This window comes from Python bivittatus, unplaced genomic scaffold, assembly GCF_059951505.1.
Source record: "Python bivittatus isolate LINGU-HERP-01145 unplaced genomic scaffold, Pbiv_v1 ctg000690_np1212, whole genome shotgun sequence".
Taxonomy (NCBI): Eukaryota; Metazoa; Chordata; class Lepidosauria; order Squamata; family Pythonidae; genus Python; species Python bivittatus.
In genome coordinates this window covers 3,268,063-3,288,694 of record NW_028277096.1, presented here as the reverse complement: position 1 = coordinate 3,288,694, position 20,632 = coordinate 3,268,063, and the positions used below count along the sequence as shown (strand labels likewise).

The following is a 20,632-nucleotide window of genomic DNA, read 5'->3' as shown; positions in this document are numbered from 1 at the left end:
TCCAACGGAGAGGAGTAGTGAGCTCAGGAGAATTTGACAGGATATAGGGCTAACACTGCATGGATTTTATTATTTGATTTAACTGGCACAATTTTATACCAAATACAAAATAAAAGACTTCCTGAATTAAAATCGGTTTAACCATTGAAGAAAAAAATGATCAGCCTGGCTCAATGTGTCTTTGTGGCTCATCTCTCAGATCCTTCCCTGCTCTCCTCTAAGGGTTCTCACTTGGCACATTTCATTCAAAATGCTTTCCTTACAGGATAAAATGGAGGAAACATATCTTGATATAACTGGAGTTAGGAAGCGAGGTAAGAAATTACAACCCCCATGAATTGCCAGGAATTTCAGTTCAAAAAAATTCAGAGCAAATCTCCATTTTCTGACTACATACAAGCAAGGGAGGAATTAGACAACTAGGACCCAGAACGGTCTCATCTAGATAGAATGAGAATGATAGAGAACCATTAAAACCAGGAGAGTTTGGAAAGGGTGTTGTGTGAAGAGTGTTATATCTTTCTATTCCTGAAATTCTGTTTTCCAGAATCTGTATCTTCCTCTTTCATTACAGCTGTTATCGCAGTTCAAATGCAGCCCAAACACTACCCAGCAATTTCCAAAATACAGCATATTTTATAAGTAAACCTAATGCTAGTTACAGTTTTCTCTTGCATGTTCCTTTTACCCCGGAGCTCATTGACAACTTCTGGGAGGGGCCATATCATGCAGTGAAAATCATACCTTAATTCTAAAAGGTCAGTCAGCAGAATATCTTTAGCTTGCTTGAGAAATGGTAGCTGGTCAAGTAACCAAGTATTCCATAGATGACCTGTTAACAGCACTGACTTAATTTCTTTAACTTTTGCAACATTATTGAGGTCAACAGAAGATGACCCAAAACAGCCTCATCTAGATAGAATGAGAATGACAGAGAACCATTAAAACTAGGAGAGTGCAAATGTTGTGGGGATCCAAGGCAGTAATTTGCTTTGGCATGGTATGCTGGGGGTTATATGCCCCAAAAGGTATGGACCCAGAGTAACAGTAAAATTTGATACACATTAAATTAAAATTGGATACTTCCCATGCATTTAATAATTTATCGTAGCAGTCAGGTGTGTTTGTAACCGTAGCAGAAGTAAAAACAACCACAGCCATGAAGCAGGGTTGGCCCTGGTCAGTACTTGGCTGGAAGACCTCTAGAAATCCAGAACTTTAGGCTAGACTGGGAAGTCAAAAAAACATCCAAGGAGATAATAATGGCATACCACATCCATGTTTCTGCCAAGAAAACCCTGTGGACGTGTCCATGTCTCACCAAGAATTTGACCTGAGAGCGTACTTACCTTTTATTTAAAAATTTATTCTCTTACCACACTGAAAATTGCAGTTGCCAGTGATTTCCGGACGGGTTCTAGGTGCTGCAGCCAAACCTTTGGTGGAACGCAGGTTGTGCACTCCCATTTAAGTAGTATTACTTTGCAGATACTGCCTCAGAAAAGCCTAATGTCTCAGGTTTTTTCTCTGAAGTGGAGTGCTTCATGCATTGACGTAGGTAGCAGGACAGTCTGTTCCAGTGCTATTGGAGGGCACTTGCGTTTTGGCCTCCACCTACTGCATGCAAGCCTTTCATCTGTTCTGAGGAGCCAAGCGCGTCAGCCAGCTGCGCTCTATACCTCTGCATGTAAGGCTCCGTGCCTCCATTGATACTAAACATGAAGGTTAAACAAGCGAAGGGATTTATTCTGAAAGAGCTTTCTAGCGTAGACTCGCACCATTTGCAACTGAGGCAACAGCTGCAGTATTTTTCATTACAACCTTTTCTGTGCTATAGGGGGGCTGCTGGTGGGACTTCCTGAAGATCCACCTCCAAGTTCTCTTCTTCCAGAGTCAGTCCTTCAGTACTATGTACAACAGTATCAAAAATCTGGATTCAGGTAATTCAGGTTTGGGTGTGTTTATTTCTGTTTTACTGGGGCAAGTATGCCCAACACCCATATTGTTTATGCTGAAGCAATAATTTGCTAATTTCACTGCTTGAGATAATGAATGGTGGTGGCAGCTAGCTTTAGAGTATATGTGGGCAAATTTATGGAAGATACTCTTGCCTGCAGAGGCAGAGTTCTACTAGATGTTGCTAAGGACAAACCATAGGGATTGGTAGACCATCATTCTCCACTGAGGGGGTCTCTGGCTGGCAACTGTTGAGCTGTGGAGAAGAGAGAGAAGTGGGGGAGATAAAAAGAACAGGAATGCAAAAGCTTTCATAAAATTATTTCAGCCAATGTCTTTCAAACTCAATGACAGCTGGTTTTTATCCACTCAAAGGATAACTAAAACTGACTGTGGGCCAGTACCACCTTGTTTAAATGTATCTTTTGATCTCCTTCCTCTTTATTGTTGGTCATGACCTCCTTTCCCCTCTTCTCTGGCTATCACTTCCTTGAAGCAGGAAGCCGACCCAACCAGGTGTTTATAATGCAGTGCAGGATTTCATGTTCTGTTGGGGGATGAGTGGTGAGAGGAGAGCTAGGAAATGGCAGGCAGCAACTGCCAGAAGAGTTTTCTTTGCTCCAAGTGTCAGCCCAGAAAAAAATCACAAAGGTGTCCCTCCAGTGTTACTGACTATGAGGTGATGGAAAAGTTCCTTAACTCTATGTGTTTGTATTGGGAGGGCTCAGTATTCGGTGTAGACGCTTGGAGTTTGGACGTGGCCCAGAAAAGGGTACACTAAGTCCTGCTTTCTTCTTTTTCTGCCTCTTTCAGGGGCCCACTGAACTGGTACCGAAACATGGAAAGAAACTGGTCTTGGAATGCTTCTTCCCACGGCAGAAAGGTGAGGGTTGAAGGGAACATCAAACAGCCCTGGCCCTTCAGGAAGGAAGCTCGCATAATTGTTGTTGTTCTTCTTCTTTTTTTTTGCATGGGACGAAGCTCAGTAACTTCCCACAAAAGCTTCTAACTCTGATATTGATCCCATCCCCTCTCCCCTGAAAGAGTTAATCATGGCCAATATTAGCTGATCTCGAGTAGAGTCAGATGTGGTTAATACAGGGATGAGGGAACACCAGGAAATCTCAGGACAATACTATAGGCTAGGAAGGAGAAACAAAAATCAGAAGGTGGTAATTACAAATCAGTTCCATATTATTGCCAAGAAAACTATAAAGACATATCTAAAAATCTAGCTCAGTTCAAGGGGTACATTGACATTCCCTCAAAGATCAGAAGTGAAAGGCTGCTGATAGAAATGAGCAAAGCTGAAACAAAAAATTGGATCTGGCCATCTCACACTGGTCTTTTTTGTTCACATACAAATACTGCCCCACCTATTCACACAAACATGTAGACATTAATACATATTCCTGTGATTTATATTGGGGGAAAAATCTATTCATTCCAATTAAGTTTTTTGGAGTTTTTTTTCCTCCAGTGCATACTCTAGGGCAGTGTTGTCCAAACTTGGCCATTTTAAGATGAGTGGACTTCAACTCCCAGAATTCCCTAGCCAGCATGGCTGGCTGGGGAATTCTGGGAGTTGAAGTCCACTCATCTTAAAGTGGCCAGGTTTGGACAACACTGCTCTAGGCAATGGATTCCTCTCCACTGTGGTATAGAATAACCCTCAGACTTATAATTTCATGTACCAACATTTAATAACTTTCAATTTACTCCCCTTGCCTTCAAAGAGAAACCCTGTTATTCATTTTTGCCTGCTTGTCTTTCCTCTGAGAACTTTCCTCTGAGAATCCTAAAATGACTTTGGTGAGTTCTTTATATGTTCATTTTGTTCTCCCAAAACCTTTGGGTGTCAAGCTTGGTGGAAGTCACCCACCAAGCTCCACATGAAGTTGAAAGATTCAGATTCCAACTATCCTGTTCCTCATCCCGTCCTGAGTTGTGTTGTCTATATTATCAGCATTTTTCTGGTGATTAATGATTAAAAACATTTATATACTTCCCATAAAACACTTCAAAGTTGAAGTGTATTTTAACAATGTTCACTCTGGGCTGTGCAGCAATCCAGATTCAAAGAGGAAAAGGTGAGTAAGAGCCGGAGTCTTTTCCTGGAAAATCCCACGTTCAGTTTAACAAGGTGCTATTATTTGGAGCCTACGTGTGCTCCAAATCATATTTTCCCTTTGAATCCAGCCTTAGTTAAAAAAGCAAATACAAAAGCATAAAATGGAGAGGAAAAATAAAATAATAAAATCAAATAAAATCTGTCTCTACCAATTACACAGCTTAATAGCCAAGAATGTGTGGATTCTGTATTAAGTTATAAAAGCAGTGTGGGTTCACTACCTGGCAAAGGCTTGATCATCTCATCAGCACCCCTCTTTGTCAAGGTACAAGATTGAGCTATTGTTTGGAATGACAATTAGCTGTCACGGAAATGAGTTGAACTCGCTTTGTGCCTGTGCCTTCTGGCAAAAACATTCTTCATTCATGTAAGAGTCATAGTGTTGGATTCCTGCAGGGATAGGAAATCATTTTGAATTAGTGGATGCAGTCAAAATGCTGACAGCACGGTTGGGGAATGATTGCCATGGCTTGCCTATTAACAAAATGGTGCTACATTGAGGTTGGCGAGTCATAAAACATTCATTTCCTTGAAGAGAAATTAGGGAGGGGGCTACCTAACCGTACAGAATGATCTCTAGTACCCCATCTTACTTTTGGCATTTATTTAAAGGGTAGGCACGTTTTCAGACATAGCACTAGGCTGTTGTCACCCATAATTTTGCTGACCTTTGGATTACTGACTTATTGAAGCAGTTGGTACTTTTTCAGACACATCTCAGCTGGAAAAGAGATGCAGGTGCTTAAAAAAAAATAGCTGAGAGGTGCAGTACTCATGCGATTTCCAGACCATTTCTTCAGAAATTTTCAAAGAGTTTTCAGCCTACTACTATTATCTAATTTTTCAGGATTTTCTGGCCCCAATTTTTTAAAAATGTCTGTGGCCCTGCTACATCATGTATCTGATAAAATGGGATGTAAGTCCACTGAAGTTTATTCTTCAATACATTTTTTGGTGTTTTAAAGTGCCACAGGATTCTTATTCTATTGTAGAGGGAAAGGCCTTGAGGGACAGGAGGAAGAGCCAATACCAAGACAAGGATCAGATAAAAGAAGGTTGAGTCTGGGGCAGAAATGTAACCTGAGAAAACGTCTCAGACAGGACCCTCCCTTATTCTCATGAAGATAAAGGGAGGGAGGGGAGAAGTATATTCAGGCTTGCAAGATTCTGTTACTATATCTTTACAATAAAAGTAGTATTGGCCTGCAGTTTAGTTTCCTGGTCTAGTCTACCTTGAAGTGCTGACACTACGGCAGCAAACATCTACTTTTCAGGAGTTTTCTCTACAACCATAAATCTTCTTTTTTAGATCTTTATGAGCAACTTTATGTGACTTTGGTCTCCCAAGAGCAATGATTTCTTCCTTCAGATTTAACAGCTGCACTATACCTCAGCTTCCCCTGCTCTGCCCCTTTTCTTATCTCTGTTAATATATAGCTGTTAACATACAGCAGATGTGTTCATGTGTCAGCTGATCACCACTGCAAATGGCTTCAACTCTCCTTGCATCTGTAAATCCACAGATCACAGTCCCTGCCCTGATGGTCACTGCTGGGAAGGACAGGGTTCTCAGTCCAGGCTTGAGCAAGCACATGGAGGACTGGGTGAGTAACATATGTGCTGGCCTGATCCTTTCCATAAATAAGCAAATATAATAGGTCAGTGGGCAGGACCATGTCTCTCCACACTGGATTATTTTATTTCACTGGAAATCAATGGAGGTGAAGATTACTGGAGGTGCTGCAGCCATTCAAGGGCAACTAATTACCTTTCCTCCTTTAACTCTGTTTTGAGGTTGGCAGATTTGAAGATCATTCACTGCTTTTGAAAAATTGGGGTGTGGAAGCCATGGTGATGTGGAAGTGCCCTTTATCTCCTGGTTTCTCTTCTCACAAAAGTCACCCCAACTTTTCATTTTGCTGTATTTTAATTTTGTTATTGTGTTTAAGAATCATCCAATGGAATAGCAAACTCCTTAGTGGTGAAACATAGGCTTATGTTTCTTGAGAAAGGGAAAAGCTCAAGAATACCACTGAATTAGCACTGCACACAAAAGGGCCCCAGGGTTGCTTGTCATCTCATTGCAGATGCTGGGGCACAACTCTTGACTAAAATTTCTTGCCAAAGCTGAGAGACCTGTCCTGTTTCACGAAGCAGCAAAATGGTTTCAGTTGGCCATGACTTCTACCTTTTTCTCCTTCTAGATTCCACATCTGACTCGTGGTCACATTGAAGAATGTGGCCACTACACACAAATGGAGAGGTAAGTAGTGTTAAGAGCTAAGTTGAAGGAGACAGATTGTTTTACATGGTGTAAATAATTTATTCTAAAATGCATACCTGTAAAAAGCACATCAGCTGATTGTTCTGTGAAGGGGAAAAAAGGCTGCTGATATTCATTGTTAAATAGTCTGCATCAAGTTCCCTCCAAACTCAGAGTAGGTATTCTTGAGAAATTTAATTTCTGGGAGGTGTGGGGTGTGTTCCAGTATGAATCAAATTGATCTGCATCTCCAAAATTATACAATGATGATAACTTAAGTTATTCACTGGCATTTTGGGTTCCTGAATATTCTGATTCAATCTTCAGCTCAAAAAACATGCCCTAATGTTTTTATAAATGTGCATTTTGAGAGAGACTTGATTTAGAAATGCCTGTGTGAATACATTTTAAAACATATATTTATTTAACTGTTTTTTATTAAGAACTTTAATTACAATAGTAAAAACTAATACAAACTAAACTTAGACCAAGAGAAGAGAATGGAAAGAAAGAATAAAAAGTGCAGGAAAAAAAAAAGAAACAAGAAAAAGAAAAATATATAAAGAACTGACTTCCAACCTTCATCACAAGAAGTATAATTCTTGACCCCCTCTAAGGTTAGAGACAGATATCCTCCCACATCCCATCCCTTATCTATAAGCAAATCCATAAAATATCAGCTTAAAAGGGATCGGGATGCAAATGTTACTGGTTCAGGGATCCAGTTTAAGGCAGCAGAGGTTATTAGGAATGGGAAAAGAATTCCAATGGTTTTCTTATGTACAATTAAGAGAAAGATTTCAAGTAGACAAAAGAACATTTGGAATTGAACAACACAAGACAGAATTTGAAACTGAATGATGTGGAAATGATAAACATGTAATTGCTAAAATGTATAAGCTTTTACTGAAATTTTAAACAGAAGAAGAACAAGTGAAAGAGTGTATGATGAAATGGGCTAAGAACTTTGGTTATAATATACAGATGGATCAATGGGAAAATATGTGGCTGAAATTCACATTATTGCTATAATTTAAAAGATAATTTTTACAAAATGATGTACCATTGGTATATGACACCAGAAAAACTTTCTAGAATGTATGAAGGTACTTCAAATCTGTGTTGGAAATGTGGAAAACATGAAGGTCATTTCATCATGCTTGGTGGACTTGTAAAAAGGCTAGAAAAAATTGGATTCAAATACAGTGGTACAATTTTTTTTAAAGATTAACATTCAACTGAAACCAGAACTTTTCTTGTTGGGACTAATGGGCAGACAACTAGAAAAGACCTACGGACAATTGTTTTTGTACATGGTAACTGCAGTGAGATTATTATGTGCACAAAGATGGAATGACACTGAAATACCCACAGTGGAAGAATGGTTGGTGAAGATGACCGAATTTGCAGAGATGGCCACCAAAAAGTGATAAAGGTTCCTCTTTTCAGAGCTTAGAACTGTTTAGTGTTGCTGAACACATCAAATTCTTGGTTCATCTAATCTAAGACTAAGATTTCCAAGGTTTTGAACAGAGATGTGTGTGTATGTGTGTGCAAGTAACCAAGCATGTAAGCAGAGTTACAGATCACCCAAACCTTACCAAAGTCTTCTATGTGTTGAGCCATTCTGTGCCCCTGTGTGCAAAGTGATGCTTTATTTATGCCATAAAATCTTTTGTCTTGTCATCTCTACCCCTTTCCTGCTCTATTGTTCACGTGCTTTTTATAAACTGCCATCATCTTAATGTCATGGCAGTTGTTTTTTTTAAAAAAGAAAAAAGTGCCATGAAAAAGGCCATTAGATGAGATACTGGCTAAAATTACATAATTACATTTCAGCAGCGTTCCTGCACAAAAGATGATAAATTCAAATAGAGAATGAATAAATTGCAGTGGGAAGATGAATTATTTTAGTTCCTCGTAAGAATCAAAAGTGTCTTTCTCCCACACTCCACATTTTACAACATGCCTTAAAGTCTTGCCAGTTAAATGGAATGGAAAAATATGCTTCCAAATTTATGGAGTGAGTGGGTGAGGCAGCAGTAGGGACAAACTGAATGGTAAAGGGCATGCACCTTTATTGCCACCTAGGCAGAAATACCAAAATACTGCACATTTAGAGATGGGTGCCTTTAAAAAAAAAAAGATTGATTTGACTAGAATCACACAGAGTTGACAGAATGGACATTTGATTGTTCTTGTAGTTCTTTTTAGCTTCTTTTTATCTTGACACTTTCTCTGTAGTGCCTATATTTGGCTAAGGACTTTCTACAAAAGAATCTAGGCAGGCTTCAATACTACCAAGCCTTGTACAGGTAGTCCTCGCATAATGACCATTCGTTTAGCGACCGTTCAAAGTTATGACGGCACTAAAAAGTTACTTATGACTGGTCTTTGCACTTACGGTCATTGCAGCGCCCCCCCCTCCCTTGGCAACCAGCTTACACTTATGATGGTTGCAGCATCCCACAGTCACATGGTCACCATTTGCAACCTTCCCAGCCAGCTTCCTGCAAGCAAAATCAATGGGGAATTGCATGATTCACTTAATGACCACATGATTCACTTAACCGTGGTGATTCATTTAATGGCCACTGCAAAAAAGACGTAAAATCAGGTGAGGTCACATGATGTCTTGCTTAATGACCACCCCATTTAATGAATTTTCCAGTCCCTGTTGTGGTCGTTAAGCGAGGACTGCCTGTATATGTATAGATCTAGCTTAGAATATATGGCTGGTAAATCTCTGAGAAGTACTTCTTCCAATCACTTGTCCTAACTGAAAGAGTTTAATAGGGATCAGCACCTATCACATGGCTTGCTTTATTTCTGTGAAGAGATTTCCTTGGCTGGTATAGTAAGTCTTCCTGCAAGACTTTCTTTTAGTTATAGCTTGCTGGATGGTAGGGTGCAGGCCAAATCATCATAGGGTCAGAAGTGCTAGGCAGGGTAGCAAATCCCATGCCTCACCCTGAAAAGAATTAAATCATTTAACTTTAGAATTCAGAGGAAATCCAGGGAGAAGCAGTGAAGGACCATTTCTGTTTGGGCCTAGAGAGCTGGGCATATATAGATTCTGTGTAGAAATGGACAATCAGGCAGATTTTTGAGAGCTGTGGCCAGCCAGATGACTGAAAGTTGGATTACATCCAGGGCAGTTTCTTATATTGGAGCTCAAAAGCTAGCATATTTATGTTAATGCAGAGATAATATGTTGAATATGTTAATACAGAGATAATGCAAAAGCCTAAATAATAATGTTCCAGACTTGGTGTGGCCAGATATTTTCCATTCCTGTCTCTTCTCTGCATCTAACATTCAGGGTTTTTGTTCTGAGGATCACATAAGAAAAGGCTTACTTTTTATACCATTTTGAGTTTCCAGAGGAAAGGCAGGGTGTAAATGTAATGCAAATCCAAATTCAATCTAAATACTGGTAGCACATTCAGAAAGGGGAGTAGAGATGGCATTTTCTTGCAATTTTGAGCAAAACATGTCCTTCATTTTGATAATGGTTTATAAAGCAGTGGCTGACTGGGTCATCTGAGAGTTGATGTCAACTCATCTGGAAGGATACAAGCAGAAAGTTGGTTTATAATTCAGTTTTCAGTCACCACAGTGGATCAGAGTTCTTGTTCTTGTATATCCTGTTTACTTCTCTGGGTGCATGAGAAAATAGCCCAATAAGCTTGCGATGAATTTGCAAAATGTGACTTGGCATTCATTTGGGTTCTTTGGGCACTAAATTCAGATTTCCCTCTGTATGAGTGTCTGCGTGCACAAGTGCTCACATTGCAAAATACTTGCCTTGCCAACCTGTATTTTCTCTGCAGGCCTGCAACTTTGAACAAAATCCTGATCGAATGGCTGGAAGGTGTTCACAAAAATGCTTCACTGCAAACAACTGCCAAGCTTTGAACAGGACTTCAGCTCCCATACTGGCTAAACTATTACCTTTCATTTTAGGAAGGAGAAAGGAATTCATAAGATAATTGATTATGGAGCTCTCGCAGTGCTTTTGGAATTGAAATATATTTTCTGATTGATGCTTAAAAAATTGTATGCATTAGAAGGGATTAGTTATGATCAACATAAAATGGACTTTAAAAAATAACCTAAACAGAATGCTAAAATCATATAACCATGAGAGGTTTTGTTATCCTTTGATCTCTATTCTTTTGACTGCTGGAACCTTATCAGTGTCAAAAAGAGAGAGAGAGAGAAAGGGAGAAATTATAAGAAAATTCTCAGTGGCTCACACATCATTTGGACCAGTTATAGTTTCCCTGACTTTTTGGAACCAAGTTTGAGCCCTAGTTTGTGGGAAGCTTGAATCACAGCTTCCCAATTCAGATGACTCTGAAACTGATTTAACAAACTCGGGATGTGTCTTTTGAAGCAGGCACAAGGCAGGGCAAGCACGTTTGATTAATGCTCGGATGGGGAATGGGGTCGCTCTCCAGATGTTGATATCTACAATTCTATCATCATAGACCTTTTTGACTGGCGGATGGGACCGAAGAAACCTCTGGAGAGTCCTATGTTTCCAAATTCTGGTTTGCTGTCTGAACTGGGCTTAGATTTCTAATTGTAGTATTCAGTTTAGCTTCATGATTATGAACTTTCACCCCTGGGCGGGACACATGTATATGCTTTGTGGCAGTTAGGGTTCCTTTCTGGAAAGATACTATCAATCAGAGTTTTTCAGATTGTGTTCCGTGAAACCTTAGGGTTCCACAAGAAATTGATCGGGTTCTGTGAGAGACTAAGGACAAAAAAAAGTTTGTTCAAACATGGCCAGTTTTCTATCACTGGAACCTCTGGGATTTCCTTTTTTTTTTTTTTTTTAAACAAGTTTTGGCTGAAGAAGTTTGATCATGCCAAATATCTACTACTCGGTCAAGCACCTGTATTTTTTCCTGGGATCACATGGAGAAAAGACACAGCTCCTTCAAAGAATTGCAGATTCGTTTGTATTTCTGCACATTCTGTCCCCGCTTTTGGGAATTGAACCTGAACCTGAATAAGTAGAATAAAGTTTTGCAAACAGTATTCTTGTGCTCTTGAATAAAGCTTTGCTGCAGAGAGAAATGGATCTATGACACAGGAAAAGCTTTCCCATTCATTCCTGGAGGCAGTTTCAGAGATTTACTGGTGACTTTAGAGCAGTGTTTCTCAGCCTGGGCAGCTTGAAGATGTGTGTGGATTTCAACTCTCAGAATTCCCCAGTCAGCCATGCTGGCTGAGGAATACTGGGAGTTGAAGTCCACATGTCTTCAAGTTGCCCAGGTTGAGAAACACTGCTTTAGAGCATAGTATTTGAACATCCTGGGTTCTTTCAGTGTCTGCTTTCTTACATCCTGTGGTGCTAAGTCATTATGATGATGCTTTGCCTTTGACTTAACTTCTGTCTGTCAGACTATATGGGACCAAAAGCAAAGCTTCTGAATTAAGTATTCCTTTTGCCATCAAAGTTCTTTTCCGAGGCCTCTAGCAATCTGTTGTCTTTCTGCTGGAGTATTTATTATGCAAGATACTTAAATCATAAAATGAACAGTGGGGCCAGAAGGTGGCAGAGTTGACACTAAGTTATATTTCATTTCAGCAAAGGATCACAACTAATACAGCGTCAAAAGATTGAGGGTACAATCTATCAGGCATGCACACAGTAAATAATACAAAACTCAAAACTCAAACTGGAGTTCATATGTTGGCAGTTCTATGTTCTGGCCCTAATTTGAATTTACCCAGCTGCCAGTTCAAACAGGTGAGGGGTACCCAGGTTAAAGGCCCATTCCATAATTTTGCACAGTAATCTGGAGGTATTGTGTATGGTGGACAGTCTTTTCACATGCCATGTTTGGTGTCTTGTCCATCAAGCTGAAGGCTACTGGGAGAAATAAATGCCGATGATGGACAAAACAAAAACATTAGACATCTTTCAAACTGCAGTGTGTGTTCAGCATTGTCACCCAATTTAACTTTAGCCACATCTCAGAATCTCTTTTGTCAACTGAAGGACATGTACACACACATGTTCGCTTGTGGTTACTATAAGTGTCAAGATGCATGCACAAAGTTCTTCAGAACATTGTAAGTGGAATTTTCTTTGCACTGGTCACCTCAAACATTTGTTTTCAAGGCATCAAGCAATGAGACCTTAAAGTCAGATTCTTTAGATCACTGCTGGTGAACACTGCCAGGTGTTTGTTGTGACTATCATCCTTTGATATCCTTGTAATGCTTGTCTTCAGGTGGTGGTTAGATACATTTAGTGAACAACAGATCATCAGGCCCAGTGCCTAATATATCCAGTCCCTTTTTTGTGGACCCTTCAGCCTCTACTCACTAATGCTGATAAAATTGGACAATGAAATAAACAGTTTTTCAACAACTATCATGAAAAACAATGTGTGTTAAGCCACCAACAAGCTTGATAAATCTGTTTTTAAAAAGTGAAGGGAAAGTCAGCAGGCCTAAGAATGTTAGATTTAATTCCTCCAGTGATGTCAAAGCTATATAGGGTACAGGCAAATTGGGGGGGAGGGTGTTGAATTTTCATGCAGGCATAGAGGAACATTGGTTTGAAAGCGATCAGAACAGTAATGACAGGATAGTTACCAGTTCATTCACCAATGGGGATGGGGGGGCACTAAAATTTATCTCTCCATTCTGCTTGTCTTTCCCCAAATGGGAAAAAATAGGACAATCCAGAATCCTTTTTTCTGCAGCTAGCAAAACTGGAAAGGATGAAAAAGTTTGGTTATATATATTGGTTTGTGGGAAGGGGGAAGAAAACTCTTATCCACCACTTCTGAGGAGTCAGGTGGAGCCAGGAGGAAGAATTAAGACGTGGAATGTGGTACACAAGTGGAGAAAATCTGGCTTTCCATGGTCAGGTGGGGAATATGAAGATCTTACATCCAATCATGGGGGACAGAAAAAGGGAAAGAGTCATTCTCTGCCTTTGGGATACTTACGCTGTTTGTGTGCACATAAGCACAAGTCATAAGATGAATGGCTGCTGGAGCTTGCCCACTGAGAATAAGTGGAATATTTACCTGGCTCCCCTGAAATGGGAGGCCTGATACCTCAGATTATTCCTGTTAAGTGAAGGCTATCTCCATCCAATGAAATGGTTGATAGGAAGCAAAAAGGGAGAATTACACTTGGGGTGATGGGTGAATATGCCTTCTGGGAGTGTTGACATGAAAGGGAAAAGTTGAGAGCCAGTTTGGTCTAGTGGTTAAGGCACCAGGCTAGAAACCAAGAGACACTGAGTCCTAGTCCCGCCTCAGGCATGAAAGCCAGCTGGGTGACTTTGGGCCAGTCACTATCAGCCCAACCCACTTCACAGGGTGGTGGTTGTGGGGAAAATAGGAGGAGGAAGGAGTATTAGGTATGTTTGCTGCCTTGAGTTATTTATAAAAATAAGAAAGGTGGGATTTAAAAAAAAAAAAAGAAGGGATGAAGGACAAGTCTCAGAGAGAAAGATGAGAGAGATACACCTGGCCTTGCCAAGCCTTTCAACTGAGTAAACTAATTACCTGAAATATCCATGAAGTTGCCAGAAGTCAAATTCAGCTCTATTTACTTTCCAAGGCAACTCCACACAGACTCTTTGCCCCAGCACAAGGATAGCCCATATTTTCCAGAGGACATTCTGCATGTTACTGTCTGTATCATCATCTCCGTGTAGGCAACTCTGTTTGCAAACTTTGGTTAATAAAACCATGAGTTACTTGTTTCATCCAATTTTCTGGGTTTGCCAGGTTCACTGAACCATAAATTATGTGATCTGAGTAGATTAATACGTAGTTAATATGTGGTTGCCTTGTTTTTGGTCAGGGTGTCCATACCAAGGCATTCATAACAAAACAATTGAAAGGTAGACACGGCCACCCAGTTTTTCAGAGGTCAATGCAGATTTTCTTGTACAGGCTAACCTCCTCTTCCATTTCTTGTAATTTTTTTCCTAGTAGCCTGTCCTACTCCAAAAAAGAAGAGGGCAGAAGCAAACACATACATCTATGATAAACTAATAGGTATTAGGTTATTGGGAGAAGATGAACTAAATCTCTCCTTTTAAATCAAAATTCTATTCCATTTTTTTTAAATGAATTAATGTTGTGAGAAAAATGGCTCAGGAGCTAAATCCTTCAGAACTATCAAGCAATAGGAAGTGTTGAGTTTATGCACCCTAAATCATTCCTGACATAGTCTTTTCTTCCTATAAGATTACGTACAAATTGTGGCATTGTAAAGAGAAATTTATTCAGGATGTTATTACAGCATTTAATAGATAGCTTATTAAATCCATCTTAAGAAATTAATTCAAATGGGATCAGACAAAAGCACAGCCTGAAATTGCCAAAGAAACAGTCACCTTTTCAGTCTGGATCTACTCCTTGTGCCTAACCAGCAAGTGTAAACATGGCCTTTGTTGAACACCAAATGGGAAAGGAAGTTGATTTGTTTAATGTATTCCCTGCCATTTTACTTTGATGAGTATTCAATACACATGAGTCAATTTTTCAAATTCAGTTACATTTCTCTTTCATTTTGGCTGATGAGGTTTCTTCATTTTATTCAGAGTATTAACAAAACACAAAAAAGGCCGAGACTCTCCTGTGTCCAAATCTTGAGCTTTAATAGATGGATGTAATCTCAGTGTTTCTATCTTAATGTCACTGAGCTATCAATAATTCACCTACCTCTATTTCAGAAATGGGAGATCTGTGACCTTCCAAACTTTCCTGAACTGCAACTTCCAGCAAGTCCAGGTATCCAGACCTATTCTAAGAGATTCTGGGAGCTGTATTTCAACAACAAGGTGCTCGTTCCTGTAGAGCCTCAAACTCCTGTCTTTAACTTCCTGTGTTCCAATAAGAATTGGCAAAAGATCCACAACCATCTCTATCGTGTAGTAGAAAGCTTCTGGTACCACCAGATGTGGCTTCAGATTCACCCAGGAAGAGAATTCCAAGCACCAGTGTCACTAAATCCTAGCTTTCTGGTAAGGTTAAAGCAAGTAGAAGCCAGGACATGAACAATGGAAGATATCCAGCACTGATTGATGGGGATTTCAGATGGTCTCAGTTCACTTCCAGTGTAGATCTGAAGCCACATCTTGCAATGCCTGAAACCGCTTTCATCACCCTTACTTCAGGTTTCTCATTCCTATTACTCAGCTTCTTCCCCCAGAATCTCTTCTGTACCTAAGGAAATTCTTGAGCCCATTTTCTTCCCTCTAAATCTGATAAATGACTATTGACTTTGAGACTATAATTTCAAGCATTATATGGTCCGTGGGTAGGCAAATGCCTGTGTATGACTAAAACATTTTTAAAAATCCATAAAAATGTGTCTTTTGCAGTGATCTAGGTGTAAAAATGCTGCTTCTTCGTGATGTAGCTCAAAAGCTCTACTCTTCCATTATCTTTACTCTTCACAGATTTTAAGCCAGCCAGAGGAGAATAAATCTTGAATGAATTCTGGGGAAAAGGAAACCATTTGGTGACATGTGAAAGAATTGGATATGGATTTCATCTCTCTCTTCAGAAAGGTTCAGGATAAAAAAAAATGCCTGCCTGTTTAGATTAGGAGAAACATTCTAATAAATGTCCAGAATCAGCATGACTTCATTCTCTCCCCATTTTTCATATGTTGGACATTCCAGTTCCCTGCAGAAGGGCCACATTTATCTAAGCTTCCTTAATTAGTTACTTCCTTAGGCAAGGAAGAAGATTGGGCAGCCAGACAGGAATGGCCTGCTCTGCCCAGCCAGTCTAATTAATCATGTGAGCCCTGCTCTGTCAACTTCCTACATCAGACTCCTAGGGCAGCGGAGAAAGGGGGAGTGACTCAGGAGGAGAGCCATACTTGAAGATATTCTTGTGAGCTGGACCAAAAAACCTGGCAAGCAGAGGCATTTACAGTAGTGGAGTCAAATTCAAGAAGGGAGCCACAATTGCATCACTGAAGCCCTGTCCCTACCTGCGGGAATTCAATCACATGGGCATGGCCACCATCTTGACCTTCTTAACTTCTCCCCATGGATGTTCCTGCTGGCAGGCCACTGATAGCTTTCCCTTGCTCTGGTTTAGGCACCCCAAGCCTGATTCTTACATCCTGTAATGGCAGGTTCAGTTCAGTGTTTCAGTACTTTGCTTACACTTTTCAACATTGAAATGTTATGTATCCTCATCTTGACAAGGCAAGGAACATTCATGGTTGTATGTTCCCAACATCAAAGCTGCCCTGAGAGTGGAAAGCTGGCTTGGCAGAAAGGACAACCATATGTGAAAGGCATAGGCACTGATAACAGTTTAAATATGTACCCCCTTCCCCAGGGGCACAGTAAGCCCTTGCGTCTTATTTCCATATTTACAAGGTCAACCCATACAATTGCAGGCCTGTTTTGCATCGTTAGGGATGCTTTTGAACTACTTCCATTTCTGCTTCGGTGGCATTTCTATTCACCTCAGATGCTGCTGGCCCACTGAGTGTTCAAGCAGGAGCTTTAATGTGACCGTGTCCATGTATAACAAGCCAGCAAAGAGAGTCGAGCAAGGCAAGTGCCCTCAACCTGCAGCAAATAAGTGGAGCTTTCAAATGAGAATGTTGAAGCACCTGTTTTGACTGGCTGGCAGCCAGGATCCCCTAACAACTAACCTTAACAACAAGACAGCATGTTGGAAACTTGGAAACAACCTTGATTTTGGTTTTCAATCACATCGGAAGCAAATGCCCTTGCCCTGTGTGTGTGTGTTCCATCTGTTTTACAAGAAAAGAGCATTCAGCAAACATGATTGCAAGAAAAGAATAATTGTCCTCAGGTTCAGCACAGCAAGGGAAGATTTTGGGTGCTCTCTGGAGTCTCCAGGAAGAAAGGAAGCATCTACTGGGAAGCTGACACCTTGGCGGGTTCAAGTACTTGTTTTGTTTGCTCGATTTTTTTTTTTTTTTAACCTGAGTTAATTCCAACAACTGTCTTTCAACTCTGCTTTTGAAATCACAAATATTGATTGAAATCCCCACGGGTTCCATAAGCTTGAATGAAAAGAATGGAGAGAATTGATGTTTTCTTTCTCCAAAAGGGAAGTTAATGTATGTTTAAGGGGTAATAGCGACAACGTGTATGAACTTTTGTACAGTCTTAAAAAAAAATTCAAAGTGATATAGAAGCAGAACGGAATGAACGTGCTTGGGGAGAAAATGAACATTTGTATTTTATGCTTCGATCATTGGCTACTTAATCCAGAACTGCCTGCCTCCCCAGATAAGCAATAGTCCTTGCCAAGTATTCCTTTCCAGCTCACTGAGATCCTTCTGATTCTAAGATGGAACTAGAGACTTTCTCAGTGCCAAAGAGATGAAGACGCTGAGATCCTGATCTGCATGCAACATAAGCCCTCTGCCACTCAGCTGACCCTTTTTTTCTTCTCCAAGAACAGGATTATGGGTCTCACATTAAATGCAAAGTAAAACTGGTGAAGAAAATGAAGATGCTACAAGTAAAGGCTGGAGATTTAAGGACTGAGCACAAAATAACCTCTCACTTTTCTTAAGAAGAACATTTTTTAGTTTATTTAGTACATTTATTTATTTATTTATTTAATTTATATGGCTGCCCATCTCACATGAATGTACACATGTATGGCGTACAACCATTAAAATAAAACAATAAACATATAAAACCATTATGTAAACAAACAGTCATTATTAAAAATACAAACATCAGGTACCGGAGAGAGTAGATTAAACACAATGCTAGAGCCATCTTAAGATCTCTCCAGTCCACTGAGACCCCCAGGTCTGATGACAAAGCCAGGTCTTGAGGGACTTACAGAACATTAAAAGAGATGGAACTAACCTCACTTCGGGGGGGGGGGGGGGGATAATGTTCCATAAGGTGGGCGCCATGGCAGAGAAGGCCTGCCTCTTGGGACCCACCAAGTGTAAGTCCCTAGCAGACAGGACCTGAAGCATGCCCTCTCTGCCAGATCTAATGGGATGGGCAGATGTAATCAGGGAGAGGCAGTCCCTCAGATAACTCGGCCCCCTGCCATGAAGGGCTTTAAAGGTTAAAATCTTGAACTGGATGCAGAAGCAAACCGGCAACCAGTGCAGCTCACAGAGCAGAGGTGTGACGTGCTGCTCTGGAAACACACATAACTGCCCACACAGCTGCATTTTGCACCAGCTGAAGCTTCTGGATACTTTTCAAGGGCAGCCCATGTAGAGTGCGTTACAGTAGTCTAATCTGGAGGTGACTAGGGTATGAGTGACTGTGAGCAGAGCCTCCCAATCTAGGAACAGGCACAACTGGCACACAACAAGAAGCTGTGCAAAGGCCTTCCTAGCCACGACTGCCACCTGTTCCTCTCGCAGGAGTTGTGAGTCCAGGAGGACCCCCAAATTGTGCCCCGGTCTCTCTGGGGCAGTGTGAGTTATAAAAGAGAAGGAGCTCCATTCTTTTTTAACTGCGTGATTTCTGAGCTGGAAGCGTTAGGAACTATTTTGACTCTGACCTTTAACTGGACAGTATCCTCTCCCTCTTCATTACCTCAAGACTGTACATTTTCTCAGCAAGGGAAAATGAGAGAAACATCGTCCTTCTGCGAGTGTCCATGATTCCTGGAAACTGCATTGCTCCTTCTTGCCAAATGAATGTGAAAAAAGACACCTGCCTTTGTGTGTTATTTCTTGGTGTCAGGCACCATTTTTATGCCCTTTGAGCTATCTATTTTCATACATTATCTTGAAGGTCAGCAAGGCACAATTCAGGAGCCTTGATCTCTTTGCTCCCCACCAAACTGCCTGATTAAATATGCTGCGATTGCTAGAAGCAGCTGGCAACATTCAGCCGGCAGTTAATTCTGCCAGTGCGGAGGTGGAAATCAAGTGACAGCTTATAACATAATGAAAGATTGATACTGGCGCTACTAAACCTACATGCAGAAATAAACAGCTTCATCTGCCCATTTAGCCATTCTTCAATTTAGTTTATTGTTTAAAGGGGAGCAAACCATCCAAAGCTATAAACCAAGACAGGAATGCTTGCTTGCTATGAACATTGCTGTGCAGCAAAAGCCATGTGTGAAGCCTCCCCCAATGCCCATGTACCCCAGTGCTATAATGCGGTGCCTGCCATTCTCATTTCCTGTAATGAGTAGAACCCGTAGAACTTTCTGAGGTGGACTTCTGGGGAAGAAATGGTGAGCTGAAGATGGCTGCACTGAGAGAGGAGCCAATGACCATGGCAGAATGAAGTGAATGGACCAACTCTTCACAATTCCTCTCTGGACAAGGGGAGGACTGGGGTCACTCACAAGTGCTCTGGACAGCTGCTCCTCATGAGGAGACTGCAAAATAGTGGTCTCCGGTGGATTTAGAGTGCTGGGAGATGAGGGAATGCCACCGTAGCCCAAACCATGGTTTGGCGCCTTTAAAAAAGACACAGGTTTGCATACTTCCTTTCTTAATCACTTTTGGAAATTGCTTGTTAACTGCTTTTTGGATATTAGGAACCTTCATAACAGCAAGTTTTATTACACTGGGTGAGTTTCCTTTAACCCTTAGCAAAAGAAATTTTATACAAGTTTAAGGACTTTAAAAATTCTTTTTTTTTTTTTTTGGAATAAACAGCAAAAAGGTGATTAGAACGTTGGGTTAGGGTTTCAGAAAAAAGGTAGATCTAAACGCCATAAATACATTAAAAATAATATGAAAAAAAAATAGCTTAAACTGTGGATACTCAGTGGATGTACATTCAATCGGGCTTAAACTCCGATGGGGTGCCCTTCCTTGGTTTGAAGACTGTTGCGTTGACTTGAATCAGAAGCAAAGGAGGAACTCTACAACGTATGACTTGCACAGCTTCCTGGCCTTGTTCTACACACAGCTTGACAGTGTGACAGTTTCTTATCTTCAAGACTACTATTTCTGAGAGCAAATCATCTTGGTTCTTTATTTATTTGTCTACCAATGGAAATGCAGGATGCAAGAGGAATGAAAGAAGTATTGTGTTGTCAGAGACAAGCTGCAAGTGAGAGATGATTTCTAAGCAGGAAACACAGCTTTGATGCTGTAACACTGTTCCAGTGGAAACACCTTGAAACCATGAATTTCACTGTTTTGACCAGCTCAGAAATTCAGGCCCGTGAACTTTCTGGCTGATGATGCCCTTTTGCACTGCCTCTTATCTGACCGATTGCAACAGTCCTTAATTAGCTTGGGAGGTTGCCAAAGACTTTTCCATTAGTCCAAATGCTCTGTTA

At 40.6% G+C, this 20,632-nt stretch overlaps 1 protein-coding gene across 2 annotated transcripts in view; it reads left to right on the top strand.

Moving 5' to 3' along the window:
* EPHX2 (epoxide hydrolase 2) overlaps positions 1–11,402 on the top strand; it is a 62,850-nt gene extending 51,448 nt beyond the window's left edge. The window contains exons 14-19 of one of the 2 annotated variants that reach the window (XM_088152569.1): positions 266–314; positions 1,838–1,940; positions 2,770–2,839; positions 5,611–5,691; positions 6,292–6,350; positions 10,184–11,402. In XM_088152569.1, coding sequence (XP_088008695.1) covers positions 266–314; positions 1,838–1,940; positions 2,770–2,839; positions 5,611–5,691; positions 6,292–6,350; positions 10,184–10,268 — 447 coding nt within the window. In that variant the 3' untranslated portion in view covers positions 10,269–11,402. Of the gene's footprint in view, positions 1–265; positions 315–1,837; positions 1,941–2,769; positions 2,840–5,610; positions 5,692–6,291; positions 6,351–10,183 lie in introns of those variants that run through there. The other variant, XR_015798231.1, reaches the window with a different exon arrangement.
* The last annotated feature ends 9,230 nt before the right edge of the window (positions 11,403–20,632 follow it).